General features: G+C 38.9%; 1 protein-coding gene across 1 annotated transcript in view; it reads right to left on the bottom strand.

Annotated features, from left to right (window-relative positions):
* LOC134754963 (E3 ubiquitin-protein ligase UBR5) overlaps nt 1–26,273 on the bottom strand; it is a 149,900-nt gene that overhangs the window by 93,158 nt on the left and 30,469 nt on the right. The window contains exons 7-13 of the mRNA XM_063691457.1: nt 24,996–25,146; nt 24,438–24,573; nt 23,981–24,138; nt 6,327–6,469; nt 5,444–5,606; nt 2,695–2,888; nt 1,770–1,955 (exon numbers count right to left, since the gene is read on the bottom strand). Of these exons, the coding sequence (XP_063547527.1) occupies nt 1,770–1,955; nt 2,695–2,888; nt 5,444–5,606; nt 6,327–6,469; nt 23,981–24,138; nt 24,438–24,573; nt 24,996–25,146 (1,131 nt within the window). The remainder of the gene's footprint in view (nt 1–1,769; nt 1,956–2,694; nt 2,889–5,443; nt 5,607–6,326; nt 6,470–23,980; nt 24,139–24,437; nt 24,574–24,995; nt 25,147–26,273) is intronic.

A 26,273-nucleotide genomic window follows, 5' to 3' on the forward strand; every position in this document is an offset into this window, starting at 1 on the left:
CTTATTGTTTATTAGTTTCAAATTCAACTTTTGTAGGTGGCCAGTATTGATTGGCATTAATACCTATGAAACCTTTTATAATCTCTAGTAAAATAGACAATGTCAATTCCGAGTACATCATATAGTAGACGATTGCTCGCTATCGGAAGCGAAATAAGGACTATCGTTTATTATAAATACAACCTAGCCGTTTTTTTTGGTTGGTTGTGTAATTACGGTTCGCATAATCGTACTATGCGAACCGTAATTACACATAATTCGTAAAGCGAAACACCTGATTCTTTTATGTCTCCCTCATTTCGCTTCAGAAATTAGCCTCATGCATGAAGTTTATATTTGAATGAAATATGTTTTATTCGGATCTTTGTTACCGTTATATCATGTTACAAATGCATTTCCGTTTTTAAATTACCATTTAATCACTTAAAATTATAAATAAAAAGTACAAAAATTTGCCCGCGAAAAGCTAGTGAGCGAAACGCTCGAAACGCCACGTGGCGTCACGCGTTCGACAGATTAGTGTCATTAGTAGCAAACGTCAGTTGGGCCGCCCAACGTGTGACGTCATCACGCTCTGTCGAATTCGCGCCAAAAATTATGAGCGTTTCAACCGCTCAAAAATTTTTAACATTTTAAATATTTTTTAATAAAATAATGTTAAGGTTTACAAAAGTATTTTTATCATTTCCGGTGTTCCAACGATATAAATTATGAATCCAAAAATAAAAATAAATTCATGCATGGAGCTAATTGAAGGGAATCCAAAACGTGGCGTGAAAAATCGATTTATGTAAAAATAAAAAACCGGCCAAGTGAGAGTCGGACGGACTCGCGTTCCAACATTACACAATTTAAACAATGTATTTTTTATGTGAAAAGTGAGTGAAATGTCTACAAAATCCGTAGGGGTCGGATCAAAAACTAAGTAATTAAGTCCGACTCACGCTTGGCTGCACATTTCTAATAGGTTTTCCTGTGATCTGTAGGTAAATAACTATTTTGTGTATTTTTTTCATAATTTTAGACCCATTTTTTGTCTATTTCCTGAATAACTTTAAACCAGTTATCCTAAAATTATACATAAAATATATTTGAGTTTCTCAGAATGAGCTCTATCATTTGATATGTAACACAATATAGTTTGAAAAACTTTATTTTTGAATTTTCTCATATACCCCCCAAAAGTGCCCCCCCGCCCCCCTGTTTAAAATTCATTTGTTTACGTTAAATGTCCGTCTCTGGGTCACAAACTTACATATGTATACCAAATTTCAACTTAATTGGTCCAGTAGTTTCGGAGAAAATAGGCTGTGACAGACGGACAGACAGACAGACAGACAGACAGACAGACGCACGAGTGATCCAATAAGGGTTCCGTTTTTTCCTTTTGAGGTACGGAACCCTAAAAAGAAGCTGGCTTGCACTATTACTGACTAGCAGGAAAGTATCCTATTATACTGCCTATGGTATGCAGGGTAACTATATACAATTGAAAATAAATGAAATATTATATTAATAGTCTAATTTTTCCGTGCAGGCCGGGGTTCAGGCAGACCAAAAAGGAGATGGCGGGACGACTTGGACGCATTTTACCCCAAATGGTGGGAAAATGCCGATGACAGGGTCGAGTAGAGAAAACGAGGGGAGGCCTTTGCCCAGCAGTGGGACACCAAAGTAGGCTAATAAAAAAAACCGTGGAATGTGCCCTTGATTAAAACGTGTAAAAATTCAATATAAAAACTACAATGTTAAAATATGGTGATACTTACAGCAATAGAAATGACATGGACGTCAGCCGGAAGGGCAATCTTCCTGGGCGAGCGCTGCAGGCAGTCAGGGCCGCGAGGACCTGCCGTGCCGGAGCCCCACTTCACGACCGCCAAGTCATCTTTACGCACTAAACGGCAGTCTTGAAGTAAAGCCGTCCAATCTTCAGGCGCTGATGGTACCACCTCCTGTTTAAGTTAATACACGTATACGTTAACTACCGTGAGAACGAGAAGAGATGGATCTTTTTTATAGGCTGTCAATGTGGAGAAGACTGACATATAATTTATTTTGTTGGGAAGACCGTCATAGGGCAAGAATTCTCGCAAATACGTCGCTCGGATACAGTTAAAAAGGATGAACATCGCTCCTTCTGCTCAGTGCTCTGCTACCTTCTGTAAGTAGACGGAGTATGTGTAGGTACTAACGCAAGAGTTAGAAGCGACAAGAGCTAGTAGACGATCTTCTCCGCGTGGACCATATGTTAAATCTTGGGGACCCCAGCTTATATAGGATGCAATCGGGAAATTGCTAAAATGATGACAACAGAATGCAAATGAGTAGCTTAGAAATAAGATTTTGGCAAAAATTTCATTTTTGGTACAAGCTTTTATCGCTGACTGTACTTTTCTTTCCACAGGCAACTAATAGGTACTCATCGAGACAATTGTAACAACCCCAAACACAATTAGTTTTCGTTGTTTTATCACAGGGTTCTCATGGCCACTTCCTATCTTCATCAACAGATCAGCTCCATGTCATCATAATATTGCATTGTCATCGGATGTACGTACATACGTATGCAAAATTTCAGCTCAATCGGAAATCGGGAAGTGGGTCAAATTTAGCTTCCAAGATTTGACCCACACAAACAAACTAACATACTAACAGGGCAAGTTAAATAAAAGCTAGTAAAAAATAAGTTACCTTGCCGTCTTTGCCCACAAGTGGGAACCGAACGGCCGCGTAGGCGCCGTCAACCTTCAGGACGCGTCCGAGCGGCACGCTCTTGACGTCCTCAAGGAACACGACCTCCTTCAGCGGCCATTCCTCCTCGTCGCGTTTGGACCCGTCGTTCGATGAACCCTCCTCTCCACGAAAAGTCACGCGTTTGGCACGCTCTGTATACACGTCATTCGTTACTAACATAGTAAGGTTTCACAACGCAATCTTTTATAAAATTTCGAGTTACGCCAGAACTATCATTAATGTTGTAAAATGTTAATATTTAAGGAGTAAACATTTTTGATATGCTGAAGACAAACATGCTGGAGACAAAATCTTGAAAGACTTCCTATGTCAACATTTTTATACACCGTGTTTTTATTGAATTATGTTAAATTCGGGGTATGGTTTACGTAAAATTAAATGGCAGTTAATTAAAAAAAAATGTTTTCTTTTTATTTTTCATTTTTTTATTAAAAAAAAAAGGTAATTAAATGTTGCATGCCCGTGTTACAACAACGCTTGTTGTAACACGGGCATAACATTTAACTCAACCAAAAAATGGAAAACTGTGACATATCAATGACATTTAATTTCGAACATCGATCGTCCGAGATAGCACTTACGTTTTGTATAAAATGTATACTCGTACTAAACACTAATCAATATGTAAACAGGCCCTAAGGCAAGTAAACACGCTCGTAGGGGCCTTTTCAGATAAAATCAAATTATTGATTATCTCCGAAATGTAGTTAATTAGAATACCAGTGTCTTTGAGAAAGTTACTATAGTTGGTCAAGCAAAGCTTGTCAGTAGAAAAAGGCAGCAAATTTAAAAAAGGTAGGCGCGTAGATATATCGTCCCATAGAAAATTTTAATTTCGCGCCTTTTTCTACTGACAAGATTTGCTTGACCAACTAAATTTAAGTTCAGGAATGCACCCTTGAAATTACCGGAAATCAAACAAAACACGGTGTTTTAGGGAGAATTCCACTAGATTGTCACATTGAGAATTGTCATATACAAGGTCATATACTAATAAAAATATTACAAATTAATCGTTGTCTTACGTTGGTATTCCACCTGTACAATTTCTTGGTCCAATGTTCATTGCGTCACACTCTCTCACTAAGCAAAATGTGAGACACAAATACACATTGGACAAAGAAATTGGACAGATGAAATATCACCCTTAGTTTGACTAGCGCTAGGTAAATAACACTAGTCAAAATAGTCTCCTTACTATGAGAGGTGCTAGTACCACTGCAAGTGGACGAGGCCGGACTGGGCGGTGGCGGCATGTCGAGCCGGTCCGCCATGTCTTTGTTGCTGTCTTTGAGTAGCGCTAGGTAAATAACACTAATCAAAATGGTCTCCTTACTATGAGAGGTGCTAGTATCACTGCAAGTGGACGAGGCCAGACTGGGCGGTGGCGGCATGTCGAGCCGGTCCGCCATGTCTTTGTTTTTGAGTAGCGCTAGGTAAATAACACTAATCAAAATGGTCTCCTTACTATGAGAGGTGCTAGTATCACTGCAAGTGGACGAGGCCGGACTGGGCGGTGGCGGCATGTCGAGCCGGTCCGCCATGTCTTTGTTGCTGTCTTTGAGTAGCGCTAGGTAAATAACACTAATCAAAATGGTCTCCTTACTATGAGAGGTGCTAGTATCACTGCAAGTGGACGAGGCCGGACTGGGCGGTGGCGGCATGTCGAGCCGGTCCGCCATGTCTTTGTTGCTGTCTTTGAGTAGCGCTAGGTAAATAACACTAATCAAAATGGTCTCCTTACTATGAGAGGTGCTAGTATCACTGCAAGTGGACGAGGCCAGACTGGGCGGTGGCGGCATGTCGAGCCGGTCCGCCATGTCTTTGTTTTTGAGTAGCGCTAGGTAAATAACACTAATCAAAATGGTCTCCTTACTATGAGAGGTGCTAGTATCACTGCAAGTGGACGAGGCCGGACTGGGCGGTGGCGGCATGTCGAGCCGGTCCGCCATGTCTTTGTTGCTGTCTTTGAGTAGCGCTAGGTAAATAACACTAATCAAAATGGTCTCCTTACTATGAGAGGTGCTAGTATCACTGCAAGTGGACGAGGCCAGACTGGGCGGTGGCGGCATGTCGAGCCGGTCCGCCATGTCTTTGTTTTTGAGTAGCGCTAGGTAAATAACACTAATCAAAATGGTCTCCTTACTATGAGAGGTGCTAGTATCACTGCAAGTGGACGAGGCCGGACTGGGCGGTGGCGGCATGTCGAGCCGGTCCGCCATGTCTTTGTTGCTGTCTTTGAGTAGCGCTAGGTAAATAACACTAATCAAAATGGTCTCCTTACTATGAGAGGTGCTAGTATCACTGCAAGTGGACGAGGCCAGACTGGGCGGTGGCGGCATGTCGAGCCGGTCCGCCATGTCTTTGTTTTTGAGTAGTGCTAGGTAAATAACACTAATCAAAATGGTCTCCTTACTATGAGAGGTGCTAGTATCACTGCAAGTGGACGAGGCCGGACTGGGCGGTGGCGGCATGTCGAGCCGGTCCGCCATGTCTTTGTTGCTGTCTTTGAGTAGCGCTAGGTAAATAACACTAATCAAAATGGTCTCCTTACTATGAGAGGTGCTAGTATCACTGCAAGTGGACGAGGCCAGACTGGGCGGTGGCGGCATGTCGAGCCGGTCCGCCATGTCTTTGTTTTTGAGTAGCGCTAGGTAAATAACACTAATCAAAATGGTCTCCTTACTATGAGAGGTGCTAGTATCACTGCAAGTGGACGAGGCCGGACTGGGCGGTGGCGGCATGTCGAGCCGGTCCGCCATGTCTTTGTTGCTGTCTTTGCCTGCGTCCTTACTGGCACTGCTAGATGATGAGGCTTTCACTGATGAAACTGTTAGCGGCGACTGGTTCTGTATAAAAAAAGTTCTTACAATTATTGCTACGGACAAGAGCATGAATCTCACTATTAACCTCAACCCAAAGTTAAACGTATCTGTGGCATTGTAGCATCCTAATGGATCACATTCTTTTTTTTAACTTTTTTTAAGTTTGGTGAAAATCGGTTCAGAACTCCATAGACCATACCGTGGACTTATAGGGATAAGTTCGCCCTTTGTACATTGTATATATTTTGTTTTTATTGTGTTTGTAATATGTCTTATGTACAATAAAGTGTTTACGTACATACATACTATCAAGTCTCTTCTAGAGGAAAGAATCTAAGCAATTAATTCTAACAGGGAATATTACGCAAAACTCTGCGTAGGGGGCGCCACTACCAAAATCTGAGGGTCTATCGCGAAACAAGATAATTGAAATTTCGTTATCTAACATTTCTGTCACTCTTGCATATTCGAGTGATAAGGAGGCAGATAGCGAAACTTCGGATTCGCGTTTCCCGGTAGGTCCTCTGTAAACAAACCGCCTTGATGCATCAATGTTATATTTTATTATCTCTGAAAACTTGTCAAAAACCTGTTAAAGGTACAGTATGTATAAGTTACTCTATGGTTTACTAAAAAGGCTAGTGCTGCACTCTGGTGGCAGAACATTGCAGTAATATCCCCTATTTGATATCTATTTGATACTTTTTTTTTTGTTATTTCAGTGAAAGATTCAGCGCAACTTACTTGTAGATCTCTCTTGTCCTTGTCGGAAAGCGAGCGATCCGGTTGCGGCGGGGGCAACAGTTTAAATCGACAAGTGTCTGAGATATTCCAGGCAGCATTTTGAAGCACACCAACTTTAGGTACTCCCGTTGACATGTTAAACCCTAAAATGGAAATAAATGTTACCATTTCAAATGTTTACATAAGTACAGTCCGTTAACTCTCAGAATGACATTCGTTTTTCGGGTAAAATCGGACGAAATCGCGTAATAGAAAATGACAGTCTCTTACTGATTTAATTGCAATCCAACACCCAAAGAGCGCAGTCGTCTTTTCAGCCTTAAACTATATAGAGTAGTTTATACCACCATAACTAGTAGGTAAATATTTAATTTCACATTTTTTGGCAATTAATTTAATGGGGATTCGTCTCAAAAAGGGTATTTCTGTATGGTCAACAATCACGAGAAACCATATATAAAATATATAAATATTTTTCAAAAGGAGCGGAAAATTTTAAGAAAAGTGATAAAGTGTAAATATTTTAATAAAATTCAAGACCGGGTGATAGAGGTAACAGGAATTAAAAAAAAAATACATTAAGAAAAGTATTAAGCGAAGCCGACCAAAAACCTCCATCCATGCCCAGGAGACCGAAAAAGGACTGTGTTAAATCTGGATAGTTTTGATTACGATGTAGTCAGGAGGATGGTATATGATTTCCATAATAGATTCAAAGATCTCTCGAATTTGAAAAATTATATAATTTTACCATATGAATTGAAATATGTGACTGGTATTAACAACTCTATATCATTTCCGCCAGAAGTAGTAAATGACGGTGTGACGTTCTATTATCAAATTAACCTCCGGACGAATTTCAAATTCTGAATCTATTTTATTTAGATTGTCAAAAAGTCAAATCGCAATATAGCCAGGGAGGGGACACTAGAAATATAGTTTAAGTTAGTAAAGATGGTAGCGATTTCTGTTAATTCATTCTAGGCAACCTACTTTTGCGTAAAGTTGACTTCCGATTATGCGAACTATCGGAACTATATCACTAGATGTCACTACAAAGGGATATAATTTTAGGGGATGGATACAACATTAAGAAGGTTGCATATACACCTCTTTGTCTAGACCTTTCTTTATTTATAATGTTGACAATGTTGTTACCTTAACGACATGTTAACGACGGTTGTTTCCTGTCAGTCAAAAATAAATGTCGTAAACAGATATATGAGCATATTTATTCTTTATTCTCTATAGTCTTCTTGGACTTGGCCAAGGCCTTTGACACTGTGTCTAGACCAATACTCCTTCATAAGCTTGAAAAATTGGGGATACGGGGCGTGTCACTGGCCTGGTTCGATAGTTATCTATCTGGCAGAAGGCAACTAGTTAAAGCGGACTGCTACAAGAGCGAGCTGGACAGGGTGGATTTTGGGGTTTCGCAGGGGAGCGTTCTTGGCCCCACATTATTTTTAATCTACATTAATGACATTCGCGCAAGCCCTTCCCCTCACAAGCCCCCTTCCCCAAGCCCCTTTCACAAGCGGAAATAATCTGTTATGCCGATGATACAGTCATCCTTTTTAAAGGTGATACTTGGGAGAGTGTTTTTACTGCAGCAGAAAAGGGTATGAGTAACGTCGCCTGCTGGCTCCGGGATAACCTTCTAACCTTAAATAGTAAAAAGACTAAATTCCTGTGTTTTCATAAATCTGCCGTTTCCAGCCCCTCTAATGCTAGAGACTCAATCAAAATTCATAACTGCAATAATGTCAGTAACTTATCATTTACCTGTGAAGTAACATGTCGTACCGACTCTATAAAATATCTTGGCTTACTTTTAGATGAAAATTTAAATTTCAAAGCCCATATAAAGTGCCTCTCCAACAGAATTAGGAAAACGATGTATATATTTAAGAAACTTAGACATTCCGCAGACTTGAAACTTAAAGAATATATGTATATATATCTATATGTCAGTCTCTAATCACATACGCCATCTCAGTATGGGGTAGTGCCGCCAAGACGTTTATGATAATGGCTGAAAGAGCTCAACATTCGGTCTTGAAGTTTATGCTCAAAAAGCCCTTTCGATATCCGACAAACAGCCTTTACCAAGATGCTAAAGTACTTACAGTCCGCCAGCTCTACATACATATGAGAAATTACTTGCTAAACGCGTGTTTAAGTTACCTATCCCGTGGGTTAACACGGCTTTTGGGAGACGATTTGGCGACGTCCTCTGCTCTTCGATTTATAATACGGCCGTAAAGCTCCAGAGCGAATTAATTGGTTGCACTGTGCAGGTGGCTAAAAGGTTACTTTTTAGCTGGTTATCAACACTTGATTATGATGAGACTGAGACATTACTTTTAAAAATTGTTAAACACAAAACTGTCATAAATACCTAGTCGGCTCATAAGTTCTGTCATATACATAGTATCAAATAAAATCAAAAGTTTAAGTTTATTCCGTATAATTTGTACAGCGTTTGAAAGCTTATAAACTAGAGAATCTAAATGTATAACATTTATTCAAAATGACCGCCATAATTATCTACACAGGCTTGAAGTCTTCGTGGCCAGTCGTCAATGGATTCACGCACCACTTTCATGTCGATATTGGCCACTGCCGTAGCAAGAGATTTTTTCAGAGAGTCTAGATTTGCATGAGGTTTTGAGCACACCTTTTCCCCTAAATACTGCCATATTTTATAGTCTAAAGGATTAAGATCTGGGCTAGAGCAGGGCCAATCTTCATGCCGTATAAAGTCGATTTTATTGGAGGCGAGCCAGGCTTGTGTAGACTTTGCCTTATGGGCTGGAGCAGAGTCCTGCTGGAAAACCCAATGCTAGTTTAGAAACATCGTATGGGATAATGGTTTCACAATATTAGTCAACACCGTGTCTTGGTACACTTTGGCACTAGTTTTTACTCCTTTCTCACAAAAATGCATACTAGTGACGCCCGCATAAGAAACTCCCAGCCAAACCATCACAGATGAAGGGTGATGACCTCTTTGAATACGGGGAATGCTATTAGACGCTTCTTTACTATTGCGAGCGTACACTCTATCATTTTGTTTATTACAGTTTTCTTCTATGTCAAAAATTTTCTCGTCCGAAAACAGTATACAACGGTGCTTATTTTTAGCGTACTTCTTCAATAAAGCTTTAGATCTTTTAAGCCTTAAAGCTTTAAGCCGACCATTGAGAAGATGGCCAGTTTATCGTTTATAAGCACGAAGTCTCAGGTCTTGATTAAGCACTCTTTTCACCGTGTTTTTGCTCAAACCCATCTGGAGGGCCATAACTTTTTGTTTCCTAGCGGGATTTCTGGCAATGCGTGCCCTAATTGCTTGTACAACCGCTGGAGTCCTAGCTGTACGCGGACAACCGCTTCTTTTCTTGTCATTTAAACTAGAGACCTCACTGTATCTTTCTATGGTACGATACACAAATCTTAGAGAGAATTTTAAATTTTCAAGTAGCTTAAAAATTTTAGTCGGCGAGTGACCACAACGATATAGTGCAATTATTGCGGTACGGCTATCTTTAAGCGTCCACTCCATGTTGAAGAAAACAGAAAATTGCAAAATTATACTACTCAAATATTTAATAAAGATTCGAAATTCAAATGCAGAACGGTTTTTGTTTTAGGAGTTCCAAATTTAAATTTTAAAGGCCAGTGACAGAACTTATGAGCCGACTAGGTACAAAACTAACTAAATTAGACTAAAATATTGTAACTTTATAAAATTGTTTAATACAAAACTGTAATAGATATAAAACTAACTAAATTAGACTAAAATATTGTAATTTTATAAAATTGTTTAACACAAAACTGCAATAGATATAAAACTAACTAAATTAGACTAAAATACCGTAACTTTATAAAATTGTGTAAAACATAACTGTAATAGATATAAAACTAACTAGATTAGACTAAATATCATTGGAATATAATTAAAACTAAAGTTGAACCTAGAAACATATTTAAGGCGGTTCCCTGAGCCAGAAGGCGAAAAATCTCCTTATATGATCCTGTTTTTCTACGAGGAGTTGATATTCGTAGACGTGGAAAAAATATATGTAGTTCTTGACTATATTATCTTTAATATCATAGCTTCCGATATACGAATTATGACACTTCGCTCGATACAATTAATTCCCAAAGTAACATCTAACTCGGACTTTTAATCCAACTTTACTTGGTTATTTATTATGTGATACCATAAACAAAAAAAGAAGAAAAAACAATCTTAACTTAAATAGTAATTTCATAGCTTTCGAATTTCGATATTGTAGGGTAACGTTTTTAAAATAAATAAAAATCGACAAAATTCGATCAAAATTAACACTTGGCGCGCATGATCTTTCCCGTTCTTTCTTGCGAAATGTGACAGAGACAGAGGCAAACCGATGGAACGGCCTTAATAGCAACAATGTAATAACTAATAACAGAAATTGTATTTATCTTAATCCAGGTATATAAACCTGAATCTCTTTTTTGTCCACAATTGTAAAAATTGTTAATCCAGGTATATAAACCTGAATCTCATTTTTGTCCTCAATTGTAAAAATTCTTAATCCAGGTATATAAACCTGAATCTCATTTTTGTCCTCAATTGTAAAAATATTATTCTAGTTAACTCGCATGACATAAAAATGTACATCTGGTCTCCCGCGATACAGGCCTAGCCTAGTGCGGGGACTCCTGGAAACTCCGAATGTCAAGTCAGTTATGCACCAACTCTTTTCAGTAACTTGTGATATGTACTTACTATGTACTACAATTGTATTCGTTCTGTGCAATAAAAACATTTTTTATCTTTATCTTATCTTTATTAATTCTAAAGTGGTAGCTGATTAAAAATGAAGCAAGCCTACCTATTAGTCCATTTTCTATTGGGAAGAAGGTAGACATTTTGGTTACAGCAATGCCATTTGGTTTGGGGTATTATACACGTTGACCTGAGCTCAAAACGTCCGGTAGCCAGATTGAACCCCGCGTCAGGTGGGGGGAGGGGGGGTCAAAGTATAGAGCTCCCGGCGCTCAGAAAAAAAAATCTGGCAGATTTGTTTTGACATTTGGGTCAAGTTTGGTGTCGTTATCAGGTAACTGGATGATGCCCAATTCATTCCCCATACCAGTTTTTTAAGGTTCCTTATCAAATTATGACGCAATACTTAAAATAATAAATTTTTAGTAGTAACGAAATGAAAACAAACTCACATTTTCATATTTTTGTATCAAACTTGGTTTATAAAAATGCTGTCCGAAAGCCCATTTAATGCAGATTCTAAAAACATTAACAATAAATATAAATTTGATTAATTTTAATGTAAAATAAAATATTGATAATACTGTGACGTTCGTCAGCGCAGCGTAGGAGACGGCAAAAAGACCATAGAAAATCCATAGAAGATCCATAGCTTTCATAATATCTATAAATTAGTGCTTACAATAATATCAGAATTATTCTTTCATTTTTTTATTATACTCTTTATTTATTCTTCTTGGGTTAGGCATTTTATAATATGAATATAAAAAGTGAAATATAAAAACACTCACAAAACCATAAAAAAATGCATATAAACACATTATAAAAAACCTAACCTAGGGTGCCGCCAGCAGTGCAGCCGGGCCCAAGCTGCCGGTGGTCAGGGCCGCAGGGTGAGGACCCGACGTACTATACCTACGCGCCGTCTCCAAAATCACCGCCTTCTGCATCTGACCCTTGATCCAACCACCCAGCGAGAGTCTCTCTAGGTGTTGGTCGAGACTCTTCGCTATGAGACGGTTCGCTGACACGACTATCGGAACAATGATCGTCAACATCCCACATGGCGGTAATCTCGTGAGCCGCTACTACTTGCTGCTGGATTTGTCTCATCATGGGGGATGGTGACGTCGGCGAGCACGGTCCGGCGCTGCGATCAGTCTATTAGCACGATGTCAGGCTTAACTATTGGCAACAATCCCTGTCAGTGATGATAGACCGATCCCAATAGAGAACTGGCGTAGGTGAGTACTTGTAGTACGGCACTTCGCGGTCCACAAGGCCGTATAGGAGAGCAAGCTGCTGGTAAATAATTCTGGCTACTAGATTATGTCTGTGCAAGTACTCGCCGTTAGCAAGATGAGAACAACCGGAGAGAATATGCCTGAGTGATTCTCCGGGACGGCGGCATGTCCGACAAATGTCTATATATATATCTTGCAGGACGTACTGCAAGATATATATCTCTGGTAGATTATTCGTCATGATAACTTCGTCCGCAACTGCCTTGCCCGCGTGCAAAACCCTCGGTTTCTCCGAAGAGGTCCGGTCCCCGAGTTCACCGGCGCGGGCAGGTCAACATCGGATCTCATGGCGGTCTTGTAGAACCACATGTAGCTGTTTATCCTTCCATACCGCCTTGCGGTCCTCGCTGCTTAGTACTACCGGTTTGTGCCAGTTCTCGTTTGCCAAGAAGAGCGGCGTGAGACCCCTGTCTACTGCCAACTCATCACGATGCATCCCACACTCGTTGTTGAGGAAATCATTCCTGAGATTACGGTTGTGGAGATTTTTGGCGTTTAGAAAGCCACGACCTCCACATTTTCGTGGGATGTACAATCTCATAACAGACGAGCGTGGGTGCAGCATACGGTATGTGGTGAGCAGCTGTCGGACCCTCCGATCCAGGGTATCCAGCTCGGTCTGAGTCCGCCTTAGTATGCCAAAAGACTATGTGAGTAGGGGCATTACCCAGGCGTTGAAGGTGCGCACTTTGTTGCCTCCTGACAAAAGACTTTTAAGGACTTTTATGAGTCTACTGAAAAAGCGTTCTTTCACTGACCGTCTCAATACCAAACGACTGTGACCTGTGACAAACCAAGATATTTATAGGTATCTGATTCAGAGATAGATGTGATTGACTCAGAAAATTGTAAATGTGTTGAATTTATAACCTTTCCCCGCTGTTTATCGACACCAAACTCCATGTTGATGACACTACTGAAGACTTCGGTGGTTTTCACTAGCTCTAACAAGTCTTGGCTATTTGGTGCAAATAATTTGAGGTCATCCATGTACAGAGGGTGAGAAATGTCTTCACCCTCTCTCCGAAGCCGGCAACCTAGTCCCAAATCCTTCAGCAGCCTGCTGAAGGGATTCAGAGCTAGGCAGAACCACAGGGGACTCAAACTGTCGCCCAGAGAGATTCCTCGCTCAATCCTTATAAAATTCTACGGGCCAGGGTAATATTATACTACGGTATATAGCCTATGTGTTAATCCAGGGTGTCAGCTACCTCCATACCAAATTTTATCAAAATTGGTCCAGCCACTTGAGCGTAAAGAAGTAACAAATACACACATTCTCGCCTTTATAATATTAGTGTGCTTTTTAATCATCTTCAATTTATAAATGAAGTCAGGTAACATTGTTAAAAATAATAATAGATTTATTGTATAACTGTGTACAATACAAAGGAGTTGACAATAAATAATACAGTAAATGGTAAAAGAGCCTGCAGTAAAGTTTCGAACCAACGTGATACCGCGATGAGATGCACAATGGTTTCCCATTAAAGTGATGCTAAGTCCGAATTTGATAGTCTGCCACGGCGGAACCTGCCGAAAGTACAAAAAAGATAGCCACTTCCGGTGCGAAAAAGGGGGGGTCATTTAACCCATCTGATACTGCAATAATAGCTATGGCATCAGTTAGAAATTTACTGGTAGATACAGAAAAGCGAAATCTGCCAGTATGATTCCTGCCGGAAGTGCTTGGCATACGCTCTCAAAGGTGACCATCGGGACCCCTAAATTAACCCATCTGATACCAGCATGAAACCAATTCCAGTCGGTAGATATGAACCTTCTCTTCAGGAATATATAAGTCTGCCAGGGCGTTTCCTGCCGAAACACCTTGACATACGAGATTTTGTGGCGCAACATCCGTGGTACCCGTATTTTGGAATTGTATATATTACGGACATTTCAAATACTGCAGGCTTATTAATTTATTACTCCATGCTTATATTTGTATATTATTACGTTATTAATAACATATATTTACAATAAATTAAGTTAAAAAAAAAAATGTGATTAATATGATTGATAGTCATTGAATTAGCTATATGAATCGTTTGTCTTTGTCTGTCATTTTGACTTATGTATTTGTAAGAAAAGGATAAAACATAATTTAACTAATTCAGGCTCGTAAAGTTTTACGAATAAGGGGGTATTAGTATTCATAGCTAAATCAGGCTTGTAATGCGACATAAAATGATTTTTGGTGGTTTATTTTACGCTTGAGGCGTTTTTTCACCTATTTGGTGTATCTAATCACTATCTTATATAGGGGAGAGAGGGGCAAGACGAGTAAGACGGGGTAGCGGCTTTATATGGCGACACGACTGACCAACCATCAGAATCCCGTTAGTGCATGACGATGCGTCGCCATCATGGCAATCAGTTCGCACAGTGACCGGCTAGACAAATGGTGTCGTTAATTATTTATTTGCAAAAAAACTGTTTTTGCTATATTCCTTGTTATTTTTAGGGTTCCGTACCTAAAGGGTAAAAACGGGACCCTATAACTAAGACTCCGCTGTCTGTCTGTCTGTCCGTCTGTCACCAGGCTGTATCTCATCAACCGTGATAGCTAGACAGATGCAATTTTCACAGATGATGTATTTCTGTTGCCGCTATAACAACAAACTATAATTAATTGTTTATAACACCTGTATTCATTACCTGTAATGCACAATTGATGAATAAATGATTCTAAAACATAATAAAATAAATATTTAAGTGGGGTTCCCATACAACAAACGTGACTTTTTTGCCGTTTTTTGCGTAATGGTATTATGGTACGGAACCTTACGTGCGCGAGTCCGACTCGCACTTGGCCGGTTTTTGAGTTTTATTTGGTTTGAGTTTGTTTTCTTATTATCACCAGCACATATATACTGTTAGTTTATTCCTATGGCCCAGCAATCACGCCAACAGCTAAGGACTTGTTTGGTTTCAAGTACTAAGTTTTTACAAAAAAACTTTCGAATTTCATTTGGCACATGGGACAAGATGGGGTACATCTTGACGGCCGTAGTTTTAAAGTGATAAACTGATGGAGAATTACGGACTTGAATTTATTTATTCTTCTCTTGTAGAACGGTGAAAAAGTATAAAAGAAAGTCAAATAGAGGAGAGTGGTTAGAGGCCAAGAAAAAAAGCGGTGGATGCTGTTATAAAGGGAAGATGGGGTACATGTTAGCTGTAAACACATTTTATGTCCCTCAGACGACTTAACAAATAAAAGTAAAACAGTTCGTGAGAAGTTATCAGACGATGGTTCCAATAGCCAAAAATTGAAGTTTTGTTTAGGCCCTAAATATAATATTTCTATGAGTCATTCTTATCTTGTCCCGTAGGGATTCCCCATCTTACCATACCTAGGGGACAAGATGGAGAGAAGGCACCTTTGGCCATTTTAATTTATTTTTAATTTAATTATCTAACTAGAGGACGACTTAACAAATAAAAGTAAAACAGTTCGTGAGAAGTTATCAGACGATGGTTCCAATAGCCAAAAATTGAAGTTTTGTTTAGGCCCTAAATATAATATTTCTACGAGTCATTCTTATCTTGTCCCGTAGGGATTCCCCATCTTACCATACCTAGGGGACAAGATGGAGAGAAGGCACCTTTGGCCATTTTAATTTATTTTTAATTTAATTATCTAACTAGAGTTCCTAGTAAGTGTTGATTACCAAATATAAAAATAACAAAAACTTAAAAAGAATAGCATTTTCAGTTTTATTGGACTTGAAACATTAAGTATCCCGTCATGCCCACCTCTCCCCTACATTTCTTGACGTTGACGCAAAAATTACGTAGTTTAACATTCAGGCTGTTGTTTTATAACACTACAAATTGAGATAACTAATCTATTGACGACCAGTCCGGCCTACTTACTGCCTGTAAAGCCGATGGTCTTGGGTTCGAATTCCGATAAGGGCATATATTTGTGTGATGAAAACATATATTTATTCCTGAGTCATTACAATTGAAAGACTAACAAGGGACTCAAAAAATGATGTAAAATGTTCATATTTGGATTATTGGTAAAAATTCTGTCTTTTCACACCCGTTTACAATAAGTATGTAATAATAATAACTTTGTTCATTTTGGTAAATAAAGGACAATGTAATTTGAAATTATTTTATTATTTATATATAAGGTGCTAACAAATTAGCTATAGAAATTTTACGAAATGGTACTTTACACTAGAACAATTAACTTTTAATAGAAATTAAGAAAATTTCTCATAATTCTTATTTTATTTACCGAACAAAATAAATAAACTATAATTCTATCTAAAAAATAATCATCATGTATTTAACTGCTTGTTTGTCTTAAATGTCATTGTCAACGTGTCATTTGATTTATCAACGTGAAGTGGCCAGTTAAGTTTTATATTTAAAAGAGGTTTTAGAATCTGTTCAATGAGGTCTCATTTAATTATCTCATTAACAGAGTTTTTTTACAAAGCAAATTTGTTTTCCAATTTTCTCAAAATAACATCATAAAACCTATAATGTTTCATACTTACATATACTTCAGGAGCCGAGTACTATCAACTGTAAAGATATCGGTAGCTAATTTGTTAGCACCTTTATAAGGCAAACAAAGAAGTACACAGCCGTAAGCAGGTATTAAATTAATGCCCAAATTATATTGTGTATATTAATAAATTTGAAATATATGTTATTAATGACATAAAAATATACAAATAAATAACAAATATACTCTAAGGTTAGCTGGAAGAAATCCCTTATAGGGATAAGTTCGCCTTTGTACCTAAATTTATATGAATCTCATGTTAACAATTTTTGTTTTGTACAATAAAGTGATTTACTACTACTACTACTACTACTACAAATATAAGCATTAGGTAATAAATCATAAGCCTGCAATAATTAAAATGTCTGTAATCTGTACAATTCCAAAATACGGGTTCCACGGATGTTGCTTACATAATCTCGTATGTCAAGGTGTTTCGGCAGGAAACGCCCTGGCAGACTTATATATTCCTGAAGAGAAGGTTCATATCTACCGACTGGAATTGGTTTCATGCTGGTATCAGATGGGTTAATTTAGGGGTCCCGATGGTCACCTTTGAGAGCGTATGCCAAGCACTTCCGGCAGGAATCATACTGGCAGATTTCGCTTTTCTGTATCTACCAGTAAATTTCTAACTGATGCCATAGCTATTATTGCAGTATCAGATGGGTTAAATGACCCCCCCTTTTTCGCACCGGAAGTGGCTATCTTTTTTGTACTTTCGGCAAGTTCCGCCGTGGCAGACTATCAAATTCGGACTTAGCATCACTTTTATGGGAAACCATTGTGCATCTCATCGCGGTATCACGTTGGTTCGAAACTTTACTGCCGGCTCTCCAACCATAAGACAAACTCACAAGCGGTATTGAACCTTTAAGGAGAGACTTCGCCTTCTTGTGTGTGTTCTACCGCTTGTACAATGGGCTGTGCTCTGAAGAATTGTTTGACATGATGCCAATGGCCGCTTTCTATCACCGCACCGCTCGCCATAGGCAGGGTATTCATCCTCACACCCTAGCACCCAAATGGTCGCGTACTGTGCGGTTTAAGAGGAATTTCCTCCCGCGGACGCTTCGGCTGTGGAATGAGCTCCCTGCCGAGGTTTTCCCGAGGGGCTACAGTATGGGGTTCTTCAAAAAAGGAGTGTACAGGTTTTTAAAGGGTCGGCAACGCGCGTGTAATATCTCTGGTGTTGCAGGCGTCCATAGGCTACGGTAACTGCTTACCATCAGGCGGGCCGTATGCTTGATTGCCACCGACGTGGTATAAAAAATAAACCAACAGTTTATCCATAACGGACGTACAATATACGTTTGTGAATTAATTTTATATATAACCACCTCCACAATTACATAACTCAGTACATTCGAGCTGACGTTTGAAACAATTGCACCGTGAACTGCAAGATTTCACGCACCGACATCTTATTAATTCTAGAGCTAAGGACTTTGGGTCCACAGTGGCACCCAAGCTTCTTGAGGCCCGCGCGCCGCCCCCAAAAATCAATTCGGTACGTGCGATAATTATTTTTTCTACTCGTCGAGTATAATCTGTGTATTACGACTTCTTATGCAACACTACAACCTTACTCTTTTCAACGTTGTATAGTCTATGGCACTTCCGACTCAAGCATAAGAATTTTATCGATACGGTTTAGTCAATTATAAAAATTTTGAAAATAGAACTTCATACATTTCAGTAAAATATTTCTTGTTTAACGCCTCGATTCAATGCAAATTAGCCTACTTAAACACGCTGCTGCGTCGCATCTGCTTTGTGATTGGTTGGCCAACAAAAACATTTTATTTTATGTTGTAGTAGAAATAATTGCTTCATAAGTCAGAAACGCACATGTGACACCCTTCATATAGCAACATCCATACCCTACGAAAACCGCTTAACGTTGCTTGTTAGTCTCCATAGGCTACGGTGGCCAAAATTGAGAAAAAAACTGTCTTAAAACTGAATTTAGCAAGGAGCAGGTACCAGGGCCTCATGAGTTATGAGGAGGTGTCGTTGACCAACCCGCCGGGGGCGCCGGGCCCGGCGGCCGGGGCGCGAGGTATCGCGGGCTGCGACAGCTCGCGTATCTTAGCTGTATACTTTTGGTTTGTTTACTTATATGATTCTACTAGTTGAAAGTATTATTTTTTGTGTCGTAGAAAAAGTATTGTATACAATAGTGATATAATCAAGCTTTTCAATCTCGTACCTTAACTTAAGCAACTCAGCAAGCTTCGTTGCTTAAACACGGTACTCGACTGAAAAGCTCTTTATTATATCACGATTGTATAAAATACTATTATTTTGCATTGAAAATAGTTAAATGTATATTTAATGTTAATATTTTTATAATCTGCATTAAGGTGGTTCGACTAGGTTACCCAAAGCTTAAACCCCGCTAGATGGCGTCACTTTCGCAAATTTTCAGGTTTTATTTTTTTGTGGAATAGTGTTGGTATCTGTATACTTAAAAGTATGTTTAGCGCACTCTTTACATAAATATTGAACTATTATAATAAACATTGAATACTTCATTGTGCAAAAACCACCTTTAATGTCGACAGAGTGTTTCTGTCATGCTATTTCCTACTATTCCTCACACATACAAACAGTGTTTCAGTAATGCTTGTAGTAGACAATTTCATGCAGTGTAAGTATGCTGCAATGGCGTTGCGGTATGTTCGTGGAAATACGTGCAAGAGGATTCGGGTTCGAAACTGGTACGACGGGGGTACTTTTTTTTTGTTCTTTTTGTGTTATCTTATCTTTCTTATACCTTTTCTTCTTCGAATTCTTGTTCGACTCCGATATAACCGAAATATATTTCAGTGATATCGGAAACGGCTCTAACGATTCCGATGAAATTTGCTGTAAGGGGTTCGATCTAGCTAGGTCTTATCTCTGGGAAATTTGAATCGTACCCTTGCTTCAAATAGTTATTTACGATACAAGTGCGGAAAAGAGGAAATTCGAAACGAGTGGCGATAAATTAAAACACGACTGCAGGGAGTGTTTTAAATCGACACGAGTTGCGAATTACCTATTCGCACGTGTATCGTACAACGTTTTACAGTACATATGGCCCTTTAAACTTTCGAAATATGCACGAAAGTTGCACCATATGTACTGTAAAATACTTTTTAGTACATATGGTGCATATACGTGCATATGTCGAAAATGTAAAGGGCCATAATTATGTACTGTAAAACGTTGTACAATACACGTGCGAAAAGGCATCTCGTGTCGATTAAAACACTCCCTTCGGTCGTGTTTCAATTTATCGCCACTCGTTGCCAATTTCCTACTTTTCGCACTTGTATCGTAATGTACTAATAATAAAGTAGTAATTGTAAAATAAAATTAACTTTTTTTTATATACTTTTTTTTTGGATTCAAGTACAGTGAGTAACAACATTGCATGGCCTTCTAATTATAACTATTATAGAAAACGGGATATTTATCATGTTTATTTATATTATTTATTTCTCGATATTTTGGCCGGTCTTGCAAGACCGGTTGTTGTGGAGATCCCTGGGGGAGGCCTATGTCCAGCAGTGGATGTCTTGTTGGTGTAGATGGATTCACACAACAAATGAAATAACATTTTTTCATATTTGTTATCCGTAGTTGTCCCTGTACCTGAAAGAAAAATAATATCATAATAGCATAAAATCTCTAATGTTATAGGAAGAAAGATGATGCAACAATATGGATTCTAATAAAGTTATCACTTACTTACCTGGTAGTAATAATTGTGTTTTTCATTCATATACAAAATTCCATCATTTTCAACCCCAGGAAAGTTTCTATTTTATTGCAGTGAGGATGTCCTGATTTTTTCTGGCTAATGAAGGAAAACATTTTATTTCCAAGAATGCCTCTTCATTTTGCACAATACCTAAAAAAACCTAGAGTTAGTGACACATTGACTATTCGGCAACCAAAACAGTAATAATTACATTATATAGGTATTGTTCACTGCTTATTATCCTACCATTACGGAAGAAGTGAGAATTATTTTCTAAAAAGATCGGCACGAGAAAATTACAATGTACAATGAAGGAGTGAAACTGTACCTTACGAAACTTCACCATCATGAATTCCGCTTCAATTGAGTCTGAATTTTCCTGGATTTTCGCGGACCAGAATACCGATGATTTTTGTAACTTGATTTAGACGTTGCTATCATTTTCAATTTACACAAACAAATTGATAAGTCACAATAAACATGACCCTATGTGTCAGTGTCAACACTGTCAACAAAGAATGCACTAAACATGACGGCACTGCAAATCCTGCCAGGTCGGCCAGGCAACGTCGCCAACGTCATAGAGCGGCAACGCCGCACGCAACGTATTTGTACACGACATTTGTGACACACACATACGTAAAATTGATGAAAAGATTACGTTGTTTTATGTATGATTTCTGTATGAAACAAAGTTTTTTTATTAATTTAGCGCAAACGAATATTCAAAAGTAGATAAATGAGCAAATATTTGTGTAGTAATAGTATGTAGTGCCTTAATTAAAGACGATTGAATTTTGTATGAAAATCGAACCACCTTAACCAGGCTTTCGGACAGTATTTTTTTTTAAACTAAGTTTAATACGAAAATATACGGGTTTGTTTGCATTGTGTCACTACTAAAAGTTTATTATTTTAAGGATTGCGTCATATTTTGCTACGGAACCCTAAAAAACTGGTATGGGGAATGAATTAGGCATTATCTAGTTACCTGAAAACTACACCAAAGTTGACCCAAAGGTCCAAACTAATCCGCCAGAAAAAAAACTGAGCGCCGGGAGCTCTGTACTTTGACCCCCCCTCGCCCTTAACTGACGCGGAGTTCAATCTGGCTACCGGGCGTTTTGAGCTCAGGTGAACGTGTCTAATACCCCAAACCAAATGGCATTGCTGTAACCAAAAATGTATACCTCTCCATACAAGCATGCCCAATAGAAAACGGACTACCTTGGTTTCATGCAATATACCGGGTGTTTTCTGTAACAGGAGCATTAAATTAAACTGTAGGTTGTACTCCTCAAACTGACCAACATTTGTTCAGCAACTTCTGAAAATAACTTGTGTTTTGATTTTCATTACACTTTAAAGTTTATTCTAAGACGCAATGTATTGCACAATTTGTTATGTTTAAAGGGTGACAAGCAACTTCAAACACACAGAGGGCAGCGTACATTGAAAATAATATTTAATTAGTATGAAAAAGATATAATCTAAAAATTTCATAATTTTAAAAAGTTGCTGAACAAATGTTGGTCAGTTTGAGGCGTACAGCCTCCAGTTTAATTTATTGCTCCTGTTACATGAAACACCCGGTATAGTTGGTCAAACCAAATTGTCAGTAAATAAGAACAAAAAAAAACTATACTCATCCTTTTATTTCAAGTGCTAGTACTAGTGTAAGACAAAGATACTATGATTCTCTCTGTCTATGTTTGAAATGAGACAGTCCTTTGACAAAATCACAGATCATATACAAAATATAGAACAAGTTTTATAGCTGGTCAAGCAAATCTTGTCAGTACAAAAAAGCGGCAAATTTAAAAAATGTAGGCGCGAAGGGATATCGTCCCATAGAAAATTAGAAGTTCGCGCCTTTTTCTACTGAAAAGACTTGCTTGACCAGATATATGCAATATTTTTGTACGATAATTTATTATTTTATTTTTAAGTGAATAATGGGATAGATAATTTGTTTATGGCCATGTAAGTTTGTTGCACGTATTTAATAGTACATTGCTACAGAGGCCGGGAACGTTCGGCCGGATAGTTATGAGGCCGAATAGTTATGAGGCCGACAACCCGTTTTCACGCCGATGTATGTATAGTGCTTATCTCAAACGTTTAATATAGGTATATAGTTTGTCAAAGGACTGTCTTATTTCAAACATAGACAGAGAATCATACTATCTTTGTCTTACACTAGTACTAACACCCAAAAGAAAAAGATGAATCGAATGGCCATAGTGCCATAGAGCCCGTCAAGTTAAAAAAAAAAATGGCTTAATGCCATGATGCTGTGCCACAATTATATATGAAACAGAAATTTAAAAAAAGCCACTTCCCGGCCTAGGCCTGCAACTTTGTATGAAATTTCATTACAAACCTCTCGTCTAGCCGCGCCAAAAAATTTCTTCCAGAGGCCGCCTATAGTCTATCTATACATATTACCTCAATGTTAAAAAAATGCATAACATCATCCTCATATAAAATCTGTCATGAGCAAAATCAAATTAATATTATCATGGCCAAATTATACGTGAAAGGTAATCCCATAATATTTTCAGTGTTTGTTGGAACGGCTAGCACATCATTTAACCGCCCAATGAGGTATATATATTTTCCTTAAATAAATATTCTAAATACTTCTTACTACAACTGTGACAACGGGCCGCCATTTTCGAATTAAATAGCGCCGTGGCAGAATATTTACGCCCCACCCAGCGTGGCACAAAATGTGTGGGGTCATTTTGCAGAGCTAGTTCGTCATCTATGTTTATTATCAATCACTGGTTACCCTTATCATTAAGCGCTTTTTATAAAGCTTTCCCTTTAATAATGTCGTAGTTCAGCCTTGCGTGAAAGAGACAGGATTAGTATATATCTATCAAAGAACGCCGCCGCCGCCGCCGACGATCGCTCGGATTCGAAGATTCGAAGTAATGTGTGATTTATGAACAAGGTAGACGATTTAAATTAGCACGCTTATATGCTAAAAGGAAGCCCTTTATAAGGCTAACCCTTATAAGCGATATGCAAGATGTTGGGTGAGCGGATGATAAGGGTTTTATAAGGGTATTTGGGCTACCAATTACTCAAATGGGTTAGCTTTATATAAGGGTTTTAAAAGCAAAATGAAAAGATTTTCGTCTGGAAAAGGGTATGGTGAGTTAAGCCTTATGCAAAACCCTAATAAAACCTCTATAAGGGATAGCGGGCCAATCAGTTGACGTCCTTGGCGGTCGAGCGGTTAACTAGAGAAGTTGCAGTATAAATAGCAGATTGTGTACTGACCAACAGCCCCAGGTTGGTACATGGGCGCGTTCTTCATGGTGACGCTCTGTCCAGCCTGCAGGTCCTGCGGCGCCGCGGACGAGTGGCCGCGCTGCTTACGGGACCGCGCTCGGTGCTTCTCCCAGAGGCGGGCGCGCTGGCCCAGGGGCAGGACCCCCCTGTTCAAAATTACATATAATATTTTCATCATTAGGGTTAAGGCGCTCTTATAGTCGAGTTTTAGGTTTTCGAGTGGGTGAAGCAGACGTAGTGGTAGAATAGGCAGGCGGACGCCCCGCGCGCCGCGCCGTACGATACCTGCGCAACACGGCTACGTCCTTATTCTGACGCCATCCGTATTGTTAGTTCCGGATTTTTTCCGGAAATTTAATATATTTATTAAGATTTACATATTGACTTTAGGCAGGCAGGGCAGTGGGCCTTTGTGGACAAAACGCCAAACATGCATTGTACTTACCACCAATAAAGCGCTCCTGATTCCAGTCTAGCAACAGTGTACAGTGAGCACACGTGCAGTGATATAGCCCTGTCGGAGCCAAACTCCGAGAATGTCTGTAGAGGATGCTCTAAGCGTGATGCGCCTAGTGCATGTGCTAGAAGGAAATATTATATTTATTATTACATTAAAAAATATAAACGCAACATTTAGTGTCATTTGCGTAGGATCATTTATTTTTGGGCTTAGTTACATTATAGTAATGTTGGTTTCAGTTGCTGGATAATAAAGATGATTCAAAATGAAGTGGTGCTTTTCGCGTAAACATACAGTTCAACATGTGGTTCAATAACAGATTTAGGTTCTCCTTTTGACTTTTTAATTTCCTAGAGTTAAGAACATCGTCGAAACAAATAACTATAATTTTGATATCATAACTACGAAGAGGGATATAAATCACAACCAGAAACTAGGCTTCAGTATCCTTAACTTTCGAAAACAGAAGATACAACTTTTGTGTTTAAGTCTATTGGATGTAAATAAAGACAATGTTGAAACAAAAATGACAGTGTTAAATACCGATGGATTCATCGAGGAAGGTGGCAATCCTGCCGGTGTCGGAGAGCACGGACACACGGATGCCGGCCGCGCCGACGCTGACCACGCGTTCGCCGGCCGCCAGCCCCAGCCAGTTGGAACGAGGGTGGTACGCGCATCCCGCACCAGACGCCTTCAACCACCAACAACAATGCAATATTTTAAATAATTATTATTTTCTTGTAGGTACTATTGGACTACGCGTGTGGTGAATTAGCCGAAGACTATCCACCTTTTTATATTACACGATTTTTGACCAATTAACTAGCGTAGAAACAAAATCGCGAAATGAGCTCTGACAATCTCCATGTCTAAGAAATAAGGAATTTACGTGTAGTGCAATGAATGTCTGGTAAAAACAAATCGTTTTTTATTTTATCTGAAACCCGCTATTCGATCTCGCGGATGCTCATCTGATCTGTCATTATTATAGTAGTTTTTCTACTCGTCGACTATAATCTGTGTATTACAACTTCATATGCAACACTACAACATTACTCTTTTCAACGTTGGATAGTCTATGGCACTTCCGACTCGAGCATAAGAATTTAATCGATACAGTTTAGTTAATTCAATTATTATTATTTTTTAAATAGAACCATACATTTCGATAAAATATTTCTTGTTTAAGGAGACTTGATTCAATGCAAATTAGCCTACTTAAACACGCTGCTGCGTCGCATCTGCTTTGTGATTGGTTGGCCAACAAAACATTTTATTTTATGTTGTAGCAGAAACAATTGCTTCATAAGTCAGAAACGCGCAAGTGACACCCTTCATATAGCAACATCCATACCCTACGAAAACTGCTTAGCGCTGCTTGTTAGTCTCCATAGGCTACGGTGGCCAAAATCGAGAAAAAAACTCTTAAAATTGAATTTAGCAAGGAGCAGGTACCAGGGCCTCATGAGTTACGAGGTGTCGTAGACCAACCCGCCGGGGGCGCCGGGCCCGGCGGCCTGGGCGCGTGTAGTCCATGGGCCAGCTAGCCAAAATTTGGAAAATAGTATAATTTGGGGGTACCAAATTTCCTTTTCACAGCAGTTAGATAGGCTTATTATGGTGTTAAAAAACCATGATTGCCATCTCAAAATGGTAGCTATCCAAAATGGCCGCCAATCCAAAATGGCAGATATTGAGTTTTAAAAAATCAACCATAACTCGAGAAGTATTCGTCCGAATTTATTACTATTTTTTTTAAACATAAGCTCCATATGTGTGCTTGAAATTTTGTTCACATATTTGATCGATAAAGTCAAC

This window comes from Cydia strobilella, chromosome Z (assembly GCF_947568885.1).
Source record: "Cydia strobilella chromosome Z, ilCydStro3.1, whole genome shotgun sequence".
Lineage (NCBI taxonomy): Eukaryota > Metazoa > Arthropoda > Insecta > Lepidoptera > Tortricidae > Cydia > Cydia strobilella.